The sequence below is a fragment of the Camellia sinensis genome, chromosome 3, assembly GCF_055761805.1.
Source record: "Camellia sinensis isolate YWXY chromosome 3, ASM5576180v1, whole genome shotgun sequence".
Classification (NCBI taxonomy): domain Eukaryota; kingdom Viridiplantae; phylum Streptophyta; class Magnoliopsida; order Ericales; family Theaceae; genus Camellia; species Camellia sinensis.
The window spans coordinates 23,621,042-23,645,261 of NC_138963.1; the positions used below are offsets into that span (position 1 = coordinate 23,621,042).

The 24,220-nt window shown below is 37.0% G+C and overlaps 1 protein-coding gene and 1 long non-coding RNA gene across 41 annotated transcripts in view; both read left to right on the forward strand.

The window, feature by feature from the left end:
• LOC114265942 (uncharacterized) overlaps positions 1-24,220 on the forward strand; it is a 63,696-nt gene that overhangs the window by 24,029 nt on the left and 15,447 nt on the right. For 25 of the 40 annotated variants that reach the window (XR_014363574.1, XR_014363575.1, XR_014363577.1 and 22 more), the window contains exon 4: positions 23,749-23,770. The exons of 1 other annotated variant lie outside the window; for it this stretch is intronic. Coding sequence is in view for 14 of the 39 variants with exons in the window: in XM_082919303.1 (XP_082775429.1) it covers positions 23,749-23,770 (22 nt within the window). In the remaining 25 variants the exon portion in view is untranslated. Of the gene's footprint in view, positions 1-12,785; positions 13,412-22,479; positions 22,604-23,003; positions 23,301-23,592; positions 23,682-23,728; positions 23,771-24,220 lie in introns of those variants that run through there. 14 more of the 40 variants (XR_014363578.1, XR_014363579.1, XR_014363582.1 and 11 more) reach the window with 8 other exon arrangements.
• Positions 18,919-20,492, forward strand: LOC145822396 (uncharacterized). The gene is made up of 2 exons (XR_014363584.1): positions 18,919-19,607; positions 19,686-20,492. It is a non-coding gene; the product is annotated as an uncharacterized LOC145822396 (long non-coding RNA).

Genomic DNA, 24,220 nt, shown 5'->3' on the forward strand with positions numbered 1-24,220 from the left:
AAAACATGTGATTAAGGAATAACTTCTAAGAAAAAGAAACTTTCCGACTAATGGAGAGCCTTGGAAGTTATGGAAGGTGTTTGATCGAATAAGAATCTTCTGGTCATGGACTTTAGGGGAATTTCAACTTTTATGAAAAATGGTAGATAAGGAAGTGGTGACCAAATCTTCGATTTTGAATAAAACTCCAAATCCCCCAAAAGACAATTGACTAAGGAGACAATTGTTTGATTAGATACTTGGAATAAAATCCGAAGGTCCTCGGGAGGAAATAATTTTGAAAGAGAACTCGAGTAGAATTTTAGAAATTACGAAAAGCTTTTGATCAGACGAAGTCTTTAGGTTTTGACTTTAGAGGGAATTTGATTTTGTGGAAAAGTGTTAGATGCAGAGGTGATGACCGAGTCTGTCACTTTGAAATGAAATTTTGAATTTCCTTAGAAGATAATTGGCTATAAGTTAACTGTTTGATTTCTTCGAATAAGATCTTAAATTCGTTTGAAATTTTTTGAAAATTAAATTTGAGTAGAGTTCGGAAATTATGGAAAGTTCTTTTCATCAAGCCAAAATGCTTGGGCCATTGACTTTGAGGGAACCATAATTTTATAGAGAAATGTTAGTTAAGGAAGTGACGACCAAGTCCCTCATTTTGAATTTAATTTTGGTTCCTGTATAAGATATTTGGCTCCTGTATAAGATATTTGGCTAAAGGATGATTGTTTGATTGATTCCTTGGAATAAATTCCGAACTACTCAAAACATTTGAAAAAAAAGAGGATTTGATTGATTCCTTGGAATAAATTCCGAACTACTCAAAACATTTGAAAAAAAAGAGGAAAGGGAAAATTAGAAAATATAAATAGAAAAAGGCACTTTATTTTTAAAAAGGATATTGAAAAAATTGAAGTTGAAATTTTATCCCGCAATGGGTGATGACGATGACTTCGAGATCCGACGGTTTGTGTGAAAGAAAATTGACTGGGTCCACTCACCTATTCTCAGGCTTGCTGCATAATATCCCGGGCACTGTTCGTGGGTTATGTTATGCCAACAAGGCAAACATCAGATTGTGCTGTTGGTACGGTTTGGTCATTCTCCTGTGGATGGAGTGGTATATTGATAGTAAGAGCTGATGTACCTTTTTGTGACCAAACTTGCCTTTTGCATGCAGAGAGCATTAGCACCTTCCAAACTAGGGCAGGATACCCTCCTTTCTAGGATCGCATTATAGCCTCTTTTAATGATTTAGTGAATCGTAGATCGCATTTCTAAATTAGGGCAGGGCAACTCTATCCCCCGATAGGCATGAATGCAAATTTTGTGCTTATGTGATATTTTGAAACTGATCTGATTTGATTCCAGAGATCAACAATCAGAAAGAGAGTGATTTCCTTCCCAAAATCTAGGGAGTTTGATATGACAGTGATTTGATTCTGTTGCAGTCCGAGTTATTTGGGACAATGATCCAATTACAAAGATTTGGGGGTTCAATTTACTCTGTGATTCGTATTTGTATAATGATTTGAGTAATCAATAGTAAATTAGGGGGGTATTTCCCAATTTTAAAGAATTTGAGTTTGAATTTGGGTTCTTACCTTGGTGATTAAAAAAGAAGAATTTTTGCCTTTTTAAAATTGAAATGCCCAATGAAACGTGTGATTAAGGAATAACTTCTAAGAAAAAGGAACTTTCCGACTAAAGTAGAGCCTTGGAGGTTATGGAAGCTGTTGGGTTGAATTTGAATATTTAGGTCATTGACCTTAGGGGGAATTTCTACTTTTATGAAAAATGGTAGATAAGGAAGTGGTGACCAAATCTTTCATTTTGAATAAAACTCCAATCCCCAAAAAAACGATTGACTAAGGAGACAATTGTTTGATTAGATACTTGGAGTAAAATCTGAAGCTCCTTGGGCGGAAATAATTTTGAAAGAGAACCCGAGTTGAATTTTAGAAATTACAAAAAGTCTTTGATTTGACTGAAATCTTTAGGTTTTTTGACTTTAGAGGGAATTTCATTTTATGGAAAAGTGTTAGAAGAGGAGGTAATGACCGAGTCTTTCACTTTGAAATGAAATTTTGAATTTTTTTAGAAGACATTTCACTATAAGTTAACTGTGTGATTGATTTCTTCGAATAAGATCTTAAAATCCTTTCAAATTTTTTTAAAATAAAATTTGATTAGAGTTTGGAACTTATGGAAAGTTCTTTTCATCGAGCAAAAATACTTGGGCCACTGACTTTGGGGGAACCTTAATTTTATGGAGAAATGTTAGACAAGGAAGTGTTGAACAAGTCCCTCATTTTGAATAAAATTTTGGTTCTTGTATATGATATTTGGCTAAAGGATGATTGTTTGATAGATTACTTGGAATAAAATCCGAACCCCTCAAAACATTTGAAAAAAAAGAGGAAAGGAAAATTTTAGAAATTTAAATAAAAATGGCACTTTATTTTGGAACAGGATTTTGAAAAAAAATAGAAGTTGAAATTTGATCGCACACTTTTGAAAATAAATTGGGGCACATTTCGGGAAATAGTAACGGAAAGACAATTGTCTGGATTGATCACTCTGGTAGGAATTATTAAAATTCGTCAAAAATACCTTGGTTGGCAACTATTACCCAATGATGACTTCGAGATCCGACAGTAAGTGTTAAACAAAACTGACTGGGTCCACTCACCTATCCTCAGGCTTGCTGAATAATATTCGGGACACTGTTCGTGGGTTATGTTATGCCAACAGGGCGAGCATCAGATTGTGCTGCTAGTATTGTTTGATCATTCCCTTGTAGAAGGAGTGGTATGTTGGTAGTAATAGCTGATGTACCTTTTTGTGACCACACTTACCTTTTGTATGCAGAGAGCATTAGCACCTCCTAAACTACTGCAGGATAACTTCCTTTCTAGTATCGCGTTATTGCCTCTTTGAATGATTTAGTGAATCGTAAATTGCATTTCTAAATTAGGACAGAGCAACCCTACCCGCCGATAGGCATGAATGCAAATTATGTGCTTATGTGATATTTTGAAACTGATCTGATTTGATTCCAGAGATCAACAATCAGAATGATAGTGAATTCCTTCCCAAAATCTGGGAGTCTGAAATGACAGTGATTTGATTCTTTTGCCGTCCGAGTTATTTGAGGCAATGATCCAATTACAAAGATTTGGAGGTTGAATTTAGGCATTGATTCGTATTTTGATAATGATTTGAGTAATCAGCAATAAATATGGGGGGTAGTTTCCCAATTATAAAGAATTTGAGTTTGAATTTGGGTTCTTACCTTGGTGATCGAAAAAGGGGAATTTTTGCCTTCCTAAAATTCAAATCCCCAATAAAACATGTGATTAAGAAATAACTTCTAAGAAAAAGAAACTTTCCGACTAAAGTAGAGCCTTAGAGGTGATGGAAGGTGTTCGGTTAAATAAGAATCTTCACGTCATTGACTTTAGGGGAAGTTCAACTTTTATGAAAAATGGTAGGTAAGGAAGTGGTCATGAAATCTTCCATTTTGAATAAATCTCCAATTCCCCCAAAAGACAATTGACTAAGGAGGAAAGTGTTTGATTTGATACTTGGAATAAAATCCAAAGCTACTTGGGAGGAAAGAATTTTGAAGGAGAACCCGATTAGAATTTTAGAAATTACGAAAAGTTTTTGATCAGACAAAAATCATTACGTTTTTTGACTATGGAGGGAATTTGATTTTATGGAAAAGTGTTAGATGAGAATGTAATGACCGAGTCTTTCACTTTGAAATGAAATTTTGAATTTCCTTAGAAGGCTTTTGACTATAACGTAACTATTTGATTGATTTCTTCGAATAAGATCTTAAATTCCTTTGAAATTTTTTGAAAATAAAATTTGAGTAGAGTTGGGAAATTATAGAAAGTTTTTCTTAATCGAGCTAAAATCCTGGGGCCATTGACTTTGAGGGAACCTTAATTTTATGGAGAAATGTTAGACAAGGAAGTGATGACAGATTTTGATTAAAATTTTGGTTCTTGTATAAGATATTTGGCTAAAGGATGACTGTTTGATTGATTCGTTGGAATATAATGTGAACTCTTCAAAACATTTGAAAAAAAAGAGGAAAGGAAAACTTTGAAAATTTAAATAAAAAAAGGCACTTTATTTTGAAAAAGGATTTTGAAAAAAATTTAAAGTTGAAATTTGATTCCGCACTTTTGAAAGTAAATTAGGGCACATTTCGGAAAACAATAAATAATGAAAAGACAATTGTTTAGATTGATCACTTTGGTAGGAATCATTAAAATTCGTTGTGTTAAACAAAATTGACTGGGTCCACTCACCTATCCTCAGGCTTGCTGCATAATATCCCGGACACTGTTCGTGGGTTATGTTATGCCAACAAGGCAAGCATCAGATTGTGCTGCTAGTACTGTTTGATCATTTCCTTGTGGATGGAGTGGTATATTGATAGTAATAGCTGATATACCTTTTTATGACCGAACTTACCTTTCGACCGTACAGAGCATTAGCACCTTCCAAACTAGGGCAGGATACCCTCCTTTCTAGGATCGTATTATTGCATCTTTGATTGATTTAGTGAATCGCAGATCTCATTTCTAAATTAGGGTAGTGCAACCCTACCCCCCGATAGGCATGGATGCAAATTATGTGCTTATGTGATATTTTGAAACTGATCTGATTTGATTCCAGAGATCAAAAATCAAAAAGGCAGTGATTTCTTTCCCAAAATCTGGGAGTCTGATATGGCAGTGATTTGATTTTGTTGCAGTCCGAGTTATTTGGGGAAATGATCCGATTACAAAGATTTGGGGGTTCAATTTAGGCAGTGATTCGTATTTTGGTAATGATTTTAGAAATCAACAGTAAATTAGGGAGGTTGTTTCCCAATTTTAAAAATTTGAGTTTGAATTTGGATTCCTACCTTAGGGATCAAAAAAGAAGAATTTTTGCATTTTCAAAATTGAAATCCCCAATAAAACATGTGATTATGGAATAACTTCTAAGAAAAAGAAACTTTCCGACTTAAGTAAAGCCTTGGAGGTTATGGAAGGTGTTGGATTGAATAAGAATTTTCATGTCATTGACTTTAGGGGAAATTTCAACTTTTAGGAAAAATTGTAGATAAGGACGTGGCGATCAAATCTTCCATTTTGAATAGATCTCCAAATCCCGCAAATGACAATTGACTAAGGAGACAAGTGTTTGATTAGATAGTTGGAATAAAATCCGATGCTCCTTGGGAGGAAACAATTTTGAAAGAGTGCCCGAGTAGAATTTTTGAAATTACGAAAAGTTTTTGATTAGATAGAAATCTTTAGGTTTTTTTACTTCAGAGGGAATTTGATTTTATGGAAAAGTGTTAGATGAGGAGGTAATGACCGAGTCTTTTACTTTGAAATGAAATTTTGAATTTCCTTAGAAGACATTTGACTATAAGATAACTGTTTGATTGATTTTTTCGAATAAGATCTTAAATTCCTTTGAAATGTTTTGAAAATAAAATTTGAGTAGAGTTCGGAAATTATGGATACTTCTTTTCATCGAGCAAAATTCCTTGGGCCACTGCCTTTTAGGGAACCTTAATTTTATAGAGAAATGTGAGACAAGGAAGTGATGACCAAGTCCCTCGTTTTGAATAAAATTGTGGTTCTTGTATGCGATATTAGTCTAAAGGATGATTGTTTGATTGATTCGTTGGAATAAAATCCAAACTGCTCAAAACATTTGAAAAAAAAAAGACTAAAGGAAAACTTTGAAAATTTAAATAAAAAAAGGCACTTTATTTTGAAAAAGGATTTTGGAAAAAAATTCAAGTTGAAATTTGATCGCGCAGTTTTGAAAATAAATTGGGGCACATTTCGGGAAACAATAAGTAATGTAAAGACAATTGTTTGGATTGATCACTCTGGTAAGAATCATTAAAATTCGTCAAAATTGCCTTGGTTGGGCAACTATAACCCAATGGGTGATGATGATGACTTTGAGATCCGACGGTAATTGTTAAACAAAACTGACTTGGTCCACTCGCCTATCCTCCCACTAGCTGCATAATATCCCAGACACTGTTCGTGGGTTATGTTATGCCAACATGACTAGCATCAGATTGTGCTGCTAGTACTGTTTGATCATTCCCTTGTGGAAGGAGTGGTATATCGATAGTAATAGCTGATGTACCTTGTTGTTACCAAACTTAACTTTTGCATGTAGAGAGCATTAGCACATTCCAAACTAAGGCAGGATACCCTCCTTTCTAGGATCGTATTATTGCCTCTTTGAATGATTTAGTGAATCATAGATCTCATTTCTAAGTTAGGGCAGGGCAACCCTACCCCCTGATAGGCATTGATTTAAATTATGTGTTTATGTGATATTTTGAAACTGATCTGATTTGATTCCAGAGATCAACAATCAGAAAGGCAGTGATTTCTTTCCCAAAATCTGGGGAGTCTGATATGGCAGTGATTTGATTCTGTTGCTGTCCGAGTTATTTGAGGCAATGATCCAATTACAAAGATTTGGGGGTTCAATTTAGGCAGTGATTTGTATTTTGATAATGATTTGAGTAATCAGCAGTAAATTAGGGGGGTTGTTTCCTAATTTAAAAAATTTGAGTTTGAATTTGGATTCTTTCCTAAGTGATCAAAAAAGAAGTATTTTTGCCTTTTTAAAATTGAAATCCCCAATAAAACATGTGATTAAGGAATAACTTCTAAGAAAAAGAAACTTTCCGACTTAAGTAGAGCCTTGGAGGTTATGGAAGGTGTTTGATTGAATAAGAATCTTTAAGGTATTGACTTTAGGGGGAATTTCAACTTTTATGAAAAATGGTAGAGAAGGAAGTGGTGTCCAAATCTTCAATTTTGAATAAAATTCCAATTCCCCCAAAAGATAATTGACTAAGTAGACAATTGTTTGATTAGAGACATGGAATAAATTCCGGAGCTCCTTGGGAGGAAAGAATTTTGAAAGAAAACCCAAGTAGAATTTTTTAAATTAAGAAAAGTTTTTGATTACGCCAAGGAAGTAATGACCGAATCTTTCGCTTTGAATTGAAATTTTGAATTTCCTTAGAAGACATTTGACTCTATGGTACCTTTTTGGTTGGTTTCTTCGAATAAGATTTTAAATTCCTTTGGGAATTTTTTGAAAATAAAATTTGAGTAGAGTTCGGAAATTATGGAAAAGCTCTTTTCATCAAGTAAAAATCACTGGATAATGACTTTGGGGGAACCTTAATTTTATGGACAAATGTTAGACAAGGAAGTGATGACCAAGTCTCTCATTTTTGAATAAAATTTTGGTTCCTCTATAAGATATTTGGCTAAAGGATGATTGTTTGCTTGATTCCTTAGAATAAAATCCTTACTCCTCTAAACTTCAAAAAAAATAAAATAAAAAAGAAAGGAATACTTTGAAAATTTAAATAAAAAAAAGGGAGTTTATTTTGAAAAAAATACCAGTTGAAATTTGCCCTATGGTCATGTTTGTTGCATAATATCCCGGATACTATTCGCAGGCTATGTTATGTCATTAAGGCAAGCATCAGATTATTGTTTTAGTACTGTTTGATCATTCCCTTGTGGAATGAGAGGTATATTGATTGTAATAACTGATATACCCTTTTGTGGCCAAACTTACTTTTTGCATATAGAGAGCATTAGCACCTTCCAAACTAGGGCAGGATACTCTCCTTTCTTGGATTGTATTATTGCCTCTTTGAATGATTTAGTGAAACTTTGATCCCATTTCTAAATTAGGACAGGGCAACCCTACCTTCCAATAGGCATGAATGCAAATTATGTGCTTATGTGATATTGTGAAAATGGTTTGATTTAATTTCTGGGATCAACAATCAGAAAAACAGTGATTTCATTCCCAAAATTTGGGTAGTCTGATATAGCAGTGATTTGATTTTGTGGATTCCGAGTTATTTGGGGCAGTGATCCAATTACAAAGATTTGGGGGTTCAATTTAGGCCGCGATTCATATTTTGATCATAATTTGGGTAATCAGTAGTAAATTAGGGGTGTGGTTCCCAATTTTAAAGAATTTGAGTTGAATTTGGGTTCTTACCTTAGTGATCAAAAAAAAAAAAAAAAAAAAAAAAGAAGAAGAATGATTGCCTTTCTAAAATTTAAATCCCCAAGAAAACATGTGATTAAAGAATCACTTCTAAAAAAAAGAAACTTTCCAACTTAAGTAGAGCCTTGGAGGTTATGGAAGGTGTTTGATTGAATGAAAATCTTTTAAGTCATTAACTTTAGGGGGAATTTTAACTTTTATGAAAAATGCTAGATGGGAAATTGGTGACCAAATCTTCAATTTTGAATAAAATTCCAAATCCACTAAAAGATATTTGGCTAAGTGGACAATTGTTTGATTAGATACTTGGAATAAAATCCAAAGCTCCTTGGTGGGGAAGAATTTTGAAAGAAAACCCGTGTAGAATTTTAGAAATTATGAAAAGTTTTTGATTAGATAGTAATCTTTAGGATTTTGACTTTCGTGGGAATTTGATTTAATGGAAAAATGTTAGATAAGGAGATAATGACCGAGTCTTTCACTTTGAAATTAAATTTTGAATTTCCTTAGAGGACATTTGACTATAAGGTAACTTTTTGTTTGATTTCTTGGAATATGATCTGAAATTCCAAAATCATTGCTTCAACTCAGGATGAAGTTTGAAACAACGAGCCTTAAGATGCCAAGATGCACCACAATGATGACAAGTCATAGAACCAGTTGAACCTCGAGAGCCAAAACTGTGAGAATATAATCGTATATGTTAGGCAAGGTTGCGATGACATTGTTGTATTTCCTTTTTTGGTCCCATTCTTGTATGTCCTTTTTGGTTAGTCGTTAGGGTTATATAAACTAGTCTTAATGTAATTGAGACACAAGTTGAATATACAGAACTTTCAGAATTACTTATATGGTATCAGCGCTTGGTGTGAAACCTTAGCTCAAAGTCCGATTCGCAATCGGCTCTCTTCGTTGCGATCCATCTGCTGCGAGTTGACCCAGAGCTCTCTTCGTCTGGTTCGTAGACTGCTCAAAGTCGACTATGAGCTCTCTGCCTCTCGCGCGTCGACCTAGAGCTCTCTTCGTCTAGTTCACAGACTGCTCAAAGTCGACCTCAAGCTCTCTGCCTCTCGGTTCAAGGGCGACTCCTTGTCGTGACCCATCTGCTGATAGTTGCGATCGATCATCGTGTCTTTCTTGGCTCTTGTCGTCTTCATCAGCATCGTCTGCCTAGTTCTTTCTCTTTCTGTCTCTCTTTATTCGTAACTATGACCCTCTGTGCCCTCACTACTTTTGTTTCGATCAAAAACTCTTATTTACAATTTGGCCCACTCAGTTGTTGTTCTTTATTATATTTCAACCTGTAAATCTTTGGTTTATTACAATGACGGACACCAAAACACAAGCCATTAGAAGGGGCCACTAGCCTCTGATGAGTGTACTTTTTGCCATTAGAAGGGCCATTGGAAGTACAACTTTCCCAAGAAGGGACGTCAGTCTCCTTTGCCGCCTCAGACACAGTTTCGCCCTCCTACTGCTTATACTGCATCTGCTACCCTTTTATGATCCTGACTTGGCTTCCTTGCATGCCCAGATGGCTCAACTTTAGCATCTTCTGTCCACCTCCGAACCATCCTCATCTGTCTCTGCTGTCACCTCTTCATTCAGGTTTGTTTGGGTCCTCTCTATTTATCTCCTCTTCTGTCTGGCTTTTGGACTCTCGTACCTCTCATCATATGACTCCTCACCTTTCCTTACTTCAAAATTGTATCCCCCCTCCCTCCACTATTATTGTTAATATTGCTAATGGGTCTGGTATGCCTGTTCTATCTGTTGGGTCTATCTTACCCTCTGCCATGTCTGTTGTTACTATTCCTTCTATTCTGTATGTTCCTCGACTATCTGTCAGTTTATTATCTATCAGTCAACTTGATACTTCTGGTTTTGATATTATCTTTTCCTTTTCTGTCTGTTGTGTGCAGGATCGGGTGTCCAAGAAGCAGATTGGGACCTACCGTAGAGTTAGAGATCTCTATGTGGTAGAAAGCTTGCATCTCCCCCTATCCACCTCTCTAGTTGCTTTTTCCTCATTTCAGTTAGATTCCCAGTCGAGTCAGTTTTACTTATGGCATTCTCACTTAGGTCATTTGTCTGTTGACTGCTTACAGGCTTTAGCTCAGTCAGGATTATTGGGTAAACTTTCTCTTAGTCAAATTGATGAATGTCGGGTTGTAAACTTCCCAAAATGTCAGTTTTACCTTTTAATAAAATTACTTCAGTTTCTATTTCTCCATTTTCTCTTGTGCATACTGATGTCTGGGGACCCTCTCCTGCTCTCACTAAAGGGGGTTGCGCATACTATGTGTCTTTTGTTGATGATTGCACCCGTTATATATGGATTTATCTTATGACTCATAAATCTGATTTCTACCAAATGTATTGTACATTTCAATTTATGATCACTACATAGTTTGGGGCGACCATTAAATTGTTACGATCTGACTTGGGTGGGGAATAGTTTAAAACTGAGTTCTGTGAGTATTTGGCCAATTTGGGAACCATTCACCAAACTTCTTGTACTGATACACTTGCCCAAAATGGTTGAGCCGTGCGTAAATACCGCCATCTCCTTGAGACAGCTAGGTCTCTTCTTCTCTTTGCCTCACTTCCAGCTTCGTTTTGGGGCGAGACAATTCTTACTGCTGTTTTGCTTCTTAACCGCATGTCTACTCCCTTTCTTTCTGGTCGGTCTCCTTATGAGGCTCTGTTCTCTCAACTCTCCAATTACTCCCTTCTTCGTGTGTTTAGGTCTGCTTGTTTTGTCCTTCTTCCCCGTAAAGATCAGACCAAACTTAGTCCCCGGTCTATCCTATGTGTCTTTTTAGGTTATAGTCTTACTCAAAAAGGCTATCGGTGTTATGACCCTATTTCTCATTGTTTTTACGTCTCCCATCATGTTTCTTTTCTCAAACGTCTGCCTTACTTTCAGCTTCCTCCTACCACTGCTCCAGTTTCCAAAAAGGATTTGGTTCATACTGATCCATTTCCTTCTAAGGTCCCTCCTTATGAGTACATCTCTACTGTTCTCCATGACCCTACTCCCTTTTCTCCTCCGTCTCCCCAGCCTGCTCTTTCTCCTCATTCTCCTCCTCCGTTGTTGGGTTATTTGCTCACCAAGCTCTCTCTCCACCGGTTGTCTCTGCTCCTACTGCCGATCCTCTTGCTTCTAACGCCTCTGATCCTGCTGCACACCGCTATCCTACTCGTGCATGTCATCCTCCAAACAGGTTGGGTTGGTTTAATACATGTTTTTCTGCTTCCTATCATACTTTTTTGTTTGTTCTGCATTCTTTTTCAGAACCTCAGTCTTACAAGGAGGCCTGTCAGGATTCCCATTGGATTCAAGCTATGGAGGATGAGTTGTCTACTTTACGGAAAACTAGTACTTGGGAGTTAGTTCCTTTTCTTGATGGTAAGAATCTGGTTGGTTGCAAATGGGTCTACAAAGTCAATACTCATTAGGTTCTATTAAGCGCTACAAAGCTCGTCTGGTTACAAAAGGTTTCTTACAGAAGTATGGTATTGATTATGAGGAGACTTTTGCTCTTTTTGCCAAGATGACTACTGTTCGTTCTTGGCCTCTTTATCAGATGGATGTTAAGAATGCTTTTCTAAATGGCTATCTCACCGAGGAGGTTTACATGCCTCCTCCCCCTGGCCTTCCCCATTCCTTTGGACAGGTTTGTCGCCTTTGGCGTGCTCTATATGGGCTAAAGCGGGTCCATTTGCAGCCTATTATAAATATTTTGTAGCAAAGCCTCCATCATTGAGTGTTGCTTGTTAGTGGAGTTGAGGTTGTTGTGGATCTTGATAAACAGGGGTGATGTTTTGCTTTGCTGCTTTGGTGGAGGTGGTGATGATGGAGTGGAGGTGAAGAAACTAGGGTTTGAAAGGTCTGGGTGTAAGGACAAGGGTGAATGGTAGGGATGAGGGTAGAAATAGTATTATAAAAATTGTAAAAAATTAAAATAAAATTTTAATTTTTTAAGGGTGTAAGGAGATAGTTTTGTGGTGTAAGTAGAATTGCTAAAAAAAAAATAAAAAAATAAAAATCTCGAGGCGAAGGGTCCAAAAGAATTTTGGTAGGTAGCAACACTATCTTGGAGCACATTGCATCCAGGCCATAAAGGTGGTGGTCCGCCCATCACAACAAACTGCAGTGCTCCGCTTGGCTTTGGCGGTGGACACTTGATGGCAGTGCGTACAGGGTTATGGTGCGCACCAAATGGGGGAAGGGCCACCTTCCTTTCGGTGTTTTCTGTAGAGATGGAAAAACCAGACAAGATGCTCTGCCCAACTATTTGGGCCACTTGCTGTGGCCTAAGATGCCCATTCTTTTTCTCACCTTTTTCATCCCAAAAAAGAGATTCTGTTCAAGAAAGACCTCTAGATAGCTGAAATAATAGCACATCTTTGGTATTTGATAGACACTCAAAAGATTGATTTGATCTCAAATTACTACATACACAATGGTACATTGTACTGACTAAATGATCCATTAGTACAAAACATTGGTCATTCCTTTCTCTTTTTCCCTCCACTCAACAATACCAGTATTTTTATGGAAGTTGCAGTACCGGTGACAAAGAGTCTAACACCGAGCTCAACTTTTGATCCGTAATGTCTTCATATATTTATGAGTTCAACTTGCCCAAATTTGCCGAGTACTATCTCACTTCATATAGTCGTGATTATGATAATGCTAGCACCTATGCAGAGCCCCCTCCCGCTTGCCTCAGTTTACTCGTTCCGGATCTTGTTTCTTTGCCTGATGAGGAAGGAGAGTTTTATCATACCAGAAGAGGCATCAATGAATATTTACTGACTGATCAGGCTTATGAGGGAGAAAAACTGCTTAATTATGGTGGCACCAGCAGCTGGCTGGGACCGTACGAGTCATTCTTTGATGGTTGTTGGGGAGAGAATCAATTCTTTCATGGCTACAGTATTGATGCTTTCGGCAATTCGTATGGCAGTGGGTTTGAGAAGGTAGAAGATCCTTACCTAGTTCAAGAACATCACGGTGGTTGTGACAGTTATGACAATGAAATGCTGCAGACTGGTTATGATTATAATCCTTGGTCTTGGGTTGAGGAAGATGGTCATGACTATGGCGCAGCTAGGGCCGAGACCACATATAGCTACAACTGGGATGAGATGAAGCTCTGTGAAAACATCTTTGGTCACTGGCCTTGCTTGTTGAAGGACAACCCAGAAACCTATGGTGAACAACAGGGACCTGCCTGAGATTCTCCGACTGCTATTCATCAGTGTCGTCGATTTCCAATTCAGTTTCTGTAATTGATGCCATCCCCTTCTGTCTGTAATAAAGGTATATTGCTTAGTGAAATTCACTTTCAACTATCATTCAACACCTCTATATGCGTAAATTACACACATCAGCACACAATCCGAGACTCGAGTTTTCTTTACATCTGGCAAAACAATCTTGTTCTCCCCTTTTACACTGAAAGTAAACTGTTGGTGCTGTTAGCCACTCTTTTGAAAATTTTGATGGAATGTAACACTGCTGATAATATGGATCCTGCAAAAAAGAACTAAATAATTAAAAATAGAAATAACAATAAACAAAAAGATTTCTACCAACTTGGACTTGGGGTAAGAAGTTCATATGACAACAATACAAGTCACAACTAATAAATGTAACTAGTGAAACACTTGTCCAAGACGAACTCAAGGAAGATGGATGCGGAAATAGAGTTGAAATACTCAAATAATTGGCCCTGTTGTCTTGGAGAGTGTTGAAGCTTGTTGCTTCTTTCGAGTTTTCTAGATCATCAATACGACCTGCCCTTAATAGAATTGATTTGATTGACAATTGAAATTTTGTGCTTCTGTTAGATCCTCCATGTCTACCCTGTGAATATTGTTTAGATAGCTTCTTATTCAGAAAATTGACACCGGCAGTTGACTCAAATGTTACTTTAGTTATTATTGTTTCAAATTGAACAATCACTACAACAAAATGCACTTTTGGCGACTTAAAAAAATCTAGTTGTCAAAACTTGTGGAATTGGTGACCAAAATTTTTTTTAGTCGGCAAAAGTACAATATTTAGCTACTAATTTTTTTAAGTCGGGAAATATTGATTATTGGCCACTAAAAAAAAATTTAGTCGCTAAAATGCCGCAATTGGTGACTAAAAAATGTATATTTTTGGCTACTAAAATTTTTTTAGTCGCCGAATGAAAAGCAAAAATTTACTTTCGGACATTTGACAACGAAAAGTTTGGTCGCCAAAAATTTATTTTCTGCGACAAAACAATGTTTTAGTCGCTATATAGCTAGTTTTGGCTGCTAATTTTTTTTTTGTTAATTTGATTTCTATACCTAACTCTAGTTTTAGTTTGGTTCTTTCATTTAAGTTGAAGATTAAAATTAATGATTTTTGGACACTTGTCAATCTCTTTAAATGTATATGTAGAAAAAATTAACTGAAATTTGAACAAAATTAAAACCAAATTTAAATTATAGGGACTAAATTGTTAAAACTAAAATAATATAGATCAAACTGAAATTGGGTTAAAATTATAGAAGCAGAAAGTGTAATATACTCAAGATAAAACTAAAACTTTTTTGTTTTTTTAAATGCAAAATGAAAATGTTCGGTTTACAAATTTAACTACACAGACACAAAAGAAAGAAAGAAAGAAAGGAAGGTGCTAGCATATCATATTTCTTAATAGTTATTCACATACACTCAGTTTTTTTATTTATTTTATTTTTATGTTGTTATTTTAATTTTCTTAAATTTGGGTTAGGAATTGTGGCGGTTGTTGGGTTTGGTGAAATTGTTTTGGCTTTTAATTGTTCTTAATGTAATATTTATCTCATTTATAATTACTCTCCTACTGACGGACAAAAAAAGATATATATATATATATATATATATTTCTTAATAAGCAATGTTTATTATAATTTTGTTTTATAAATTTATTTAATATGCTCCTTTCTTGTATGATTATTATGCTAATGCACCATCATTTCATTTTACAAAACTAACATAACAAAATATTATACTCTATTACCAATAGATCAATTTAAATGGTCATAATCTCACACCTTACAGGTTGAGTATTTGTGTTTTGTTAAATAGAACTCTTGGTTCTTTAAACAATCATCACTGATGTAATATATGATCTCTAAAAAGAGTGACACTTAACATGCTATATAACAATTTATGTCTGCATAATACAACACAATTTCACAAAATAATGCTACAGTGAAAAATTTTGAATATTAAAATTTAGATACAATTTAAATGTTACCAATTGATGGATAAAATATGTGTTTTGTGTAAATGATATATCACACTGATGTATACTGTACGAGTACGAAATAATCTTCTCGTATAATCCTGTTGATCAAGTTTGCACTCCTCCAAACGTTGTCGCTTTACTATCTGAAAACACAAACGTGAGCTAGCTAGCGAGTGTGTGTCGGAAACCTCTCTGATGTCTAAGTCAGCAAATAGACAATAGGCATAAAAGCTCTGTGTATTTGTGAGTAAGAATTGTCATACCTGTACATAGGTCATGTCATGAACTTTTATAGATTATACCCGGCACACCTACTCACTGCAAGCCAAGTGAGATGGCTTAAACCTCCTTACCTCGGTTTAGTAACAGCTCAACCGAGAGAGCACGGTCACGCCCTATGCCAGACTTAACCATGCTCACATAGCTCGGCACTACTGCAGGTTACTCTGCAAGTTTTTACTATTTAGATGACGTCTTGTAGAGCCATCTTATACCTCGGTCCTCCTTCCAACAATACCTCGGCTCAGGACGACCAGACCAGGCCACTAATAGCTTGCCTCTGACTGAACTGTGGGGCTAAAGGACCAAACTTCTTTACCTCAGCCCGTAATACAACACAACATCCAGGAAATTGCACCTAGCTCAGTCCTTTTCAATAGTTGTACTTAGCTCGGCCCAATTTTCACATAAATTACCCTCTCAATTGCCCCTTAATTCCATCTGCAAAGTATGTTTGGGATTATAAACTTCTAGCAGAGTTACCCAAGTCTTATCTCGTTGAAATAACGATTCTAGCCGAGATAAAACAATGATTTCCGCCGGACTGAAGTTTGTTCGGCTTCCTGAACTCGCGCCGGTCGCACGACCTGTCGTTTCAAAAAAGCCTATCAACACGTCCTTAACAGGACACGCGTCACACATTGATAGCTTCCTTGTACCGTGCCAGCCGCTTCACATTACTCAAAAAATTTGAAAAAGGCCTGCCGTTTTGTCTTTCACATATATACGATCCCTTCATTTCGAACAGTCACCATTCTACTATTCATCTTCGTTCTTCAGAGAATCTCTGCATTCTGAGCTCCATATCCACGCCTTCTAAGCTTCAACCCCTAACCAAGTAACTACTGTGTATGTTTTATTGGCCTTCTTGCTGGTTGGACTTTGTTTTCACGTCTTCACACTCGTAAGTTGCTAATGCTTTTTTCTGATGTTCCTTTTTTTTTTTATTTCTATACTTTCAGCACTTAAATCTCCATATATGCATGTTTATATGCATTAGAGTGTTGCGCAAATACCATAAACCCAAAACCTTATGCTCAAGCCTAAAGGCACACCAATTGGATTTTGAAAAATATGATATTTGATCCAAAATCGTGTTGTAACCGAACTAGGAACTTGTTTGCGACCTGTTTGATTGTACACAACCAAACTAGAAACGCGCTATAACCTTGCGCATTAATCACCAACCATATTACAGACCTTGAGTTGGCCCTTTTTCACGACCGAACTGAAAACTGCCTATAGCCCAGATGTAGCTGAGCTAGGTTTTTTTTTACTTCGTCTATTTACTTAGCCTGGTCCAGTTATCTGGGCATAACACTCTTTATTTCAATTTTGCAGACTTGACTAGGTTGGCCAGGCACACCTTTGCACTCTGCCCTTGGGCGGCTTTGCTCAACTTAGCCAACCAAAGCCTCAACCGCGCCGAGCTAGGCCACCGTGAACACATTAACACTTTTCTTCTTAAGTTAAATGGGAAAATACCGGTTTCTAGTGGACTCCCTTAGGGTGTGTTTGATTGGATGGACTGGAAAAGGGGGGATTAGAATCCATCGGACTTGAGTCCTGGGACTGTGAATCCCTCGGACTATTTGGTCGGATTGGATATGTATCCTGTGTTTGTTTTTTCATGGGATTAGATGTCTGGATAGGACTATTTTCAGTGAATCCAACGTTTGGTTGGACGGACTGGATAGGATAAATGAGCAAAAGACTATTTTATCCTTTTTCAATTGTTTACTAAGTAATAGCAATATTAAACATATCTTTAATATTTTAATTATTTTTAGTAAACATTAAACATACTAATGGTTAAATTTTGTTTAAAGATATTTAAACATACTAATATTGATAAAAAATTGACTGGTACAGATTATTTTTATTTAAACAAATAAAAATTTATTGTTGAAATTAAACATACTAATGGTTAAATGTTTAAATTTTTATTTAAACAATTAACACTGAAATTATTTTGATGTACAGATTATGTTTAAACAATTAACAATTAACAATTAAATAAATATTGATGTACAGATTATGTTTAAACAATTAACAAATGTTGATGTAATTAACAATTAACAAATGTAGATGTAATCAAATGTTGACGTATTAAAACATAATTTAATAGATGTTAAATAAATATACATGTTGATGTACAGATGTTGAAATAATTTAATAAACATGTTGATGTACAAATATTTAAATGTTTAAATAAAACATAATTTAAATAAATGAAATTATTTATTGTTGAAATTAAACATTTAATTGTTTAAATAAAACATCTATTAAATTTAAATAATGAAATTAAATAAAACATAAACAAAATTTTAAAATAAAACATCAATAAAATATCTATAAAAAATTATTTTAAAAAATTAAATAAATAAAACATTAATAAAAAGTTAAATAAAATTATTTTATTTTTAAATTGAGACATTTAAATTTTATTAAATTTTATTAAATATAATACATAATTAAATAGTAGAGGGTCAAAATTGTCATTTTCGCATCTAATCCAAACAGTGATTAGTCCCCCCAAAACAATCCCCCCCCCCAGGACAGGATAGTCCCCCATATGGGGGACATGGTGTCCGGCCGGACATGGAGTCCGCCGGACTAAAAAAAAATCAAACGACGGATAAGGAGGGAGGCCGGACATGGAGTCCAAATAGTGGATAGTCCCCCCCCCCCCCTTATCCCCCCAATCAAACACACCCTTAGAGCCATGGCTGAATTCCGAAGGGACTATCATATTCTTGATGACGTCCACCTCTGCTTAGCCGAGATAAAAACCACACCTCGGGGCAAATCGGGCTTCGTTCCTTTTACAGTGATATTGATCGTAGAAGCCGGCCTTCGGTTTCCTGTACAACCCCTCATATGCGAATTCCTTAGGCAAACAAGATTGTGCCCAACCTAACTCTCCATAAACACTTACAGGATAATAAATGGCATCGTCGAGCTAAACCACCAGCTCGGCCTCAACCTCGGATTGGCCGATCTATTTCATCAATATTTGCTCGGCCAAAATGACGATGGTTGGGTGTACTATCTCAGAGTAAGGAGAGAGGCTGAGAAAAAATAATAAAAAACACACCGGACAAAGACTTGAACGACGACGATTTCTTCTGGGTTTCTGGCAATTTTAAAGATTAGAAAGCCCAAATATCGGGCTATAACATAAACTGGAATAAGGGAGCAGCTGGTAAGGACATCTGGGTTCTTTTTTTTTAACTATTTCCAATAGCCACCGTACTAACCCCTGTGTTCGTTGATGCAGATTTAAATCAACTTAAATCGTATTACGCCTACGCCAATTAAGACGCCCTTCGCGCCGCCATCCGATACCGCCACCGAGATTGGGTCGAGCTGCTAAATTTTGAGCCGGCTAACCGGTACAGCGGAAAGAGGAAAACCAGAGTCACCGACTTCCTCCTAGAACCTTCACCCGTGCCAGACCCCACTCTTCCCCAAATCAACCTAATCCCTCTAACTGAAGAACAGGAGATGGCAAAGAAGCAAGCTATCCGCATCCTTATTACCGAGCAGACCACTGCTTCCTCAGTTGATGTCCAGACCGAGCTGTCCCCAACTGGTAACACTCATGAAGCCGTGGTCGCCCTTCTAACTGCAAGAACCTCGTCATCTCGGCCTAATACGAGACCACGTACCTCGGCTGGCCAAACACAACGTTTGGTAGATGAAGAAGAAACCGAGCAGCCTGAGACCGTACTCCCTGAAACAACCATAGGCAGACACCGAGCTACCCCATCTCCTCTTCCCACGTGGGCACCTGTTGTGTCCTTTAAGGGCCGAGCCGTGACTGCGTCTGATTTCGTTTGTGCCGAAAAGGACCATCTTCTGGCGTTTAACTTGGCAAAAAGTGTCTGCCTTCCAGCTGGCATGGAGCACCACGCCCATCTAACCGAGCTGAAGGCCGTACGATCGGCCAACAAATCGCTAATTCTGGTACATTGACTTCCATCTATGTTCTGAATTTGCCTCTTAACTTCTTGCGTGGTATGTCTAAATGTAAATGTTCTGCAGGCCGTGCAAAAGAATTAGATCGCACACGAGCGCGTGCTCGAATTAAAAAGAATAGCCAAGGCGGCTATTGCTGATGACAAGGCCAAAGAAGTCGAGCTTAAAGAATTACGAGCAAAGCTCGCCGAGCTGGAAGCTGACCCGGACCAATTGGCTGAGCAGGTTTCTATTGTTGAGGCAGATAAGAACAAAGCTCTGGCTGAAAAGAAGGATCGCTATCTTCGAGAACTGGCCAAACTCAAGAAGAAAAAGAATGCCGAAATAAAAGCACTGTGGAAGCAAATGGAGGATGCTAAAGATCGTGGCTTCAAGGAAGGCGAGGAGCTTTACGTCTAGCAATGTGAGGCTTTCAAAGACATATTTTTCAAGTGTGGGTGGAAAGCTACCGCTGCTAAGCTCGGTCAGGGGCCAGATTCTGCAGTTTTTCTCAACCCTGTCCCTTACTTTATACCGAGCTATATGACGGGCTACGTTGCTGTGGTTCAACAGAGGAGGAAGAAATCGCTGATCCAAATATTGCTCCATCGGCCAACACTGACCCCGGTCTTCAGCTAGCTTGGGTGGATCCTCTTAGCCAGCCTGTGCCATGCCCGGTTGAAAATGTGCCCTTGACCGACCTTCCCCAGGAAATAGCTACCGAAACCAGGCTACCCAGTAGGGAGGTCCGGGCTGACCTGGACACCGACCTTGACGATTTTTTTGCCTAAGTCTTGGTTCTGTATTTTACTTTTAACGAAAATGTAACCGGGCTACAAGCCGCTCCTTCTGTACTGGATTTCTAAAGAATAGAAGTATCTTTTGGTTTGAATTCTTTTGCCATCATTTTGTTCGGTCATAGCTTTTTCATGCTTCAGTATATCACTTACTGCTAGAATAGTAGGCCTAGCTAACTCGGCCTTATCCTTCCTTTCTTTTGGCCAAAATATTAATCTTGGCGGAAAAATAACTTGGAAAAAATGCAATACTATTGTAACAGAGATAACCACTTCCAATTATCTCGGTTGGAAGACGAACTGAGTGCTTAGTCAACCTGCCAACCTTTCTGAGCCTAGATCCTTATCTCGGCTATGGAAGAAATTTGTGTTGGTCAAACCTGTCAACCTTCTTGAGCCTAGATCCCTATTTTGGTTGAAGAAAAACTTGTTGGTCCAACTTGCCAACCTTCTTGAGGCTAGATCTTTATCTCGGCTGAAGAACAAAGTGTTGGTCAAACTTGCCAACTTTCTTGAGCCTAGATCTTTATCTCGGCTGAAGAACCAAGTGTTGGTCAAACCTGCCATTTGTTCTTGAGCCTAGATCCTTATTTGGCTGAAAAACAAAGTGTTGGTCAAACCTACCAACTTTCTTGAGCCTAGATCTTTATCTCGGCTGAGGAACAAAGTGTTGGTCAAACCTGCCAACCTTTTTGAGCCTAGATCCTTATCTCTGCTGAGGAACAAAGTGTTGGTCAAACCTGCTCCTGAGCCTAGATCCTTATCTCGGCTAAGAATGAAGAATTTTTGTTGGTCAAACCTGTCAACCTTCTTGAGCCTAGATTCTCATATCGGCTGAAGAACCAAGTGTCGGTCAATCCTGCCGACTTTAGTGATTGCCTCCAGTCAAAAATAAATATGAACGACTTTTACAAACAGAGGAAAGAATTTTACCAGGAAAAAGTCTACTTGCTTTATTAAAAAAGAAAAAATCACAAGTGTTTTAAGGAAAAGCTAGAAATAAAATACTTTGAGATTGGCCGTGTTCCGTGGCCTAGGAATTGCTTTGTTGTCCATATCTTCTAAGCAATATGCCCATTTTCCTACTAAACTAATCACTTTGTATGGTCCCTCCCAGTTAGGCCCTAACTTGCCATCTCCAGGTACCAAAGATTGCCCATTACTTTGCGTAGTACCCAATCTCCAATCTTGAATTGCCTTGGATGCACTGTTTTGTTGTATTTTCTAGACAACTCTTGTTAATAAGAAGCAATGTGCACCAATGCCCTTTCTCTTCTTTCTTCTGCAAGGTCGAGTTCTAGGGCTATTGCCTCACCATTCAAGTTGGGATAAAAAATTTCACTTCTAATTGTGGGGAGGCCTACTTCCAGTGGGATTACTGCCTCCATGCCATAGGCCAATGAAAAAAGTGTTTCGCCAGTGATGGGGAGAGCCAAAATCACTGTGAATCGGTTCAATGCTATTCTTTGTCTTTCGTCACTCTCACCCAAGAATGTTTGTCAGTAAATTCTAGTTGAACTCTGTTATTTGTTTGACTTAAAAAGATGAGTAGTGATATGCAAACCAAAATTTTGCATGTAAAATTAATATAGAATGATGTGGTAAGTCTTAATTTTATCATTTTAAACAAAAGACCCATCAAAGTGACATATTTTCCAAAATGCTACCACAAGATTCCTCTTGAAAATTTTGTAAGGATATCATTTTCCTCAAAAGATTGCAGGATTTATGTAATTAAATGCAAGAATGAGCATTCCTTTCTAATTTGCAAACAATCAATATATAGCAGAATTTTGATGGAAGCTTTAACCATGAGTTGTGCTTGATTTAATGGCTTCATGCAAGCCTTTTTGGTTAATGTCTTGGCATCTCAGATGGATGGATGGTTTTTCGTACAAATCTTGGGCATAGATTGTTGGGCTTTTATTGTCCAATAGATTGGTGATGTGCTAGGGGAGTGCAACAAAGAATGAGAAATTAGAAATAATAGAAAATATATATTGTTTGTAGCAAGCCAGAAAACTGGCACATTACTTCATGTGATGCCATTGAAGAGTTCATGGCTGTGGTTTGAAATCTTGCAGGTATGATTCTGCTGTTCTATCTAGCGTCACATTAATGCTCTTTGCGTGCGTTGTGTGGCTGAATTTGGTATCCTATGCACATACAAATTATGACATGAGAGCGCTTGCTGAGTCACTTGATAAGGTAAGAACCGGGATCTTTTTTTTTTTTCCTTCCCGAATACCTGCGCAAATCCATGATCCAAACAGGCTTAGTGATTCTGATGAATACAAATACTGGAACATATTTCTATTTCATTTGTTTCAATATAGGCGGTTCATTGGGAGCTTTTAATTGATTATTGTATTCAATCCACTTGCATAATACAACTACAAACTATGTAATTGTCCTTTCTGTATTAGACATTAATAGTCTTAAGTACCACTACAAGAAATTAAGGTTTTAATGACAAATTTTTAGGAACAAAAATAACTTGTTTGTAAAAGTTATACTTTTAGAGACAAAATGACAAAATTTTTTAAAAAAATAAAATTTAATCATATTATTATATTTTTAAGACAAAACTATTTGGTTGCAAAAGGTCAATGACTTTTTGCAACAATTTTGATTCGTCCCCAATAAACACAACTCATATATTATTTTATTTTAATTTCATTCTTTCAACTTCAATAGTCGGGATCTCATTTCCTTCTCCACACCACTGTCTCTCTCTCTCTCTCTCTCTCTCTCTCCATCGAAGCCCTAATTTCATTGTTCTCAGTGGTTTGTTGATTTCAATCCCTCTCTCTCGCGATCGAATCCCTAATTTCATTGTTCTCGGTGGTTTGTTGATTTCAATCCCTGATCTCAGAGACTCCTCGACAACGATTTCAGTATCCAGGTTTGATCGATTAATCGATTATTCATTTGAGCTAAAATGTGTACGAAACCGATGATGCTTTTATGTCTTCGATTCATTCGTTTTTAGTTTATTTCTTGTAAATTTATAGTTGTGAAGATCTGTTGTTGTTTGTTGTGATTCACATAGATCTATTGTAAATTTCAGATTCCTTTTTGTTTTCAGTTTGATACATAAATCTTTGAACTTGATTTTTTTTTATTATTTTTTGTTTGTTTAGGCATGACATTGATTCGAGAGATTGTGTTTCTTCAATTTCTTTGCTCGGAACTTGTATTCTTTGGTTTCAATTTATACTTGAATTTGGTTTTCTGAACATTAGGATCTATTATTGTAGTATTCAAAAGAAAATGAAGGCAAATTTGACATGGTTCTGTGGATATTCTTTTTCTAATTATTTTAGTTCTAAGTGACATGGTTCTGTTTTTAGATCAACTTCACTCCTTGGCAAGGTATCACACACTGGTAATGCGGAAGCCTTGTTGAAGATAAGCAAGTGTGTGTGGCGCTAGTTAACACTCTTCACTAGCCCGCCAAGAATGCTCGAAAGGTTTGCAAAGACAAGCAAACACAATATTAATCCAGTCGATGAGCCACAAGATTGGAGACAAGCCACAATATAGCAATCAACAAGCAAAAATTAAAGTGACAACAATTGAAAGGCTATGCACAATGTAAAGGCGAAATGAACTTTTCATTACTCAAAAGAAAGGCATTACAAAGTTGAACAATGCACAAAAGTGCTACAAGAGTTGTCTTACCATATACAAGGTTGGGGTACATTAAAGGCACAAGTGGTTTGGTTCAACACTTGGGTACCCCCTCCTTATAATAGCTTGTTAAGCGCTTTTCTATCTGGCACGAGGAAACATCCACTATGTTTGAGGAGTCATAATGGATAT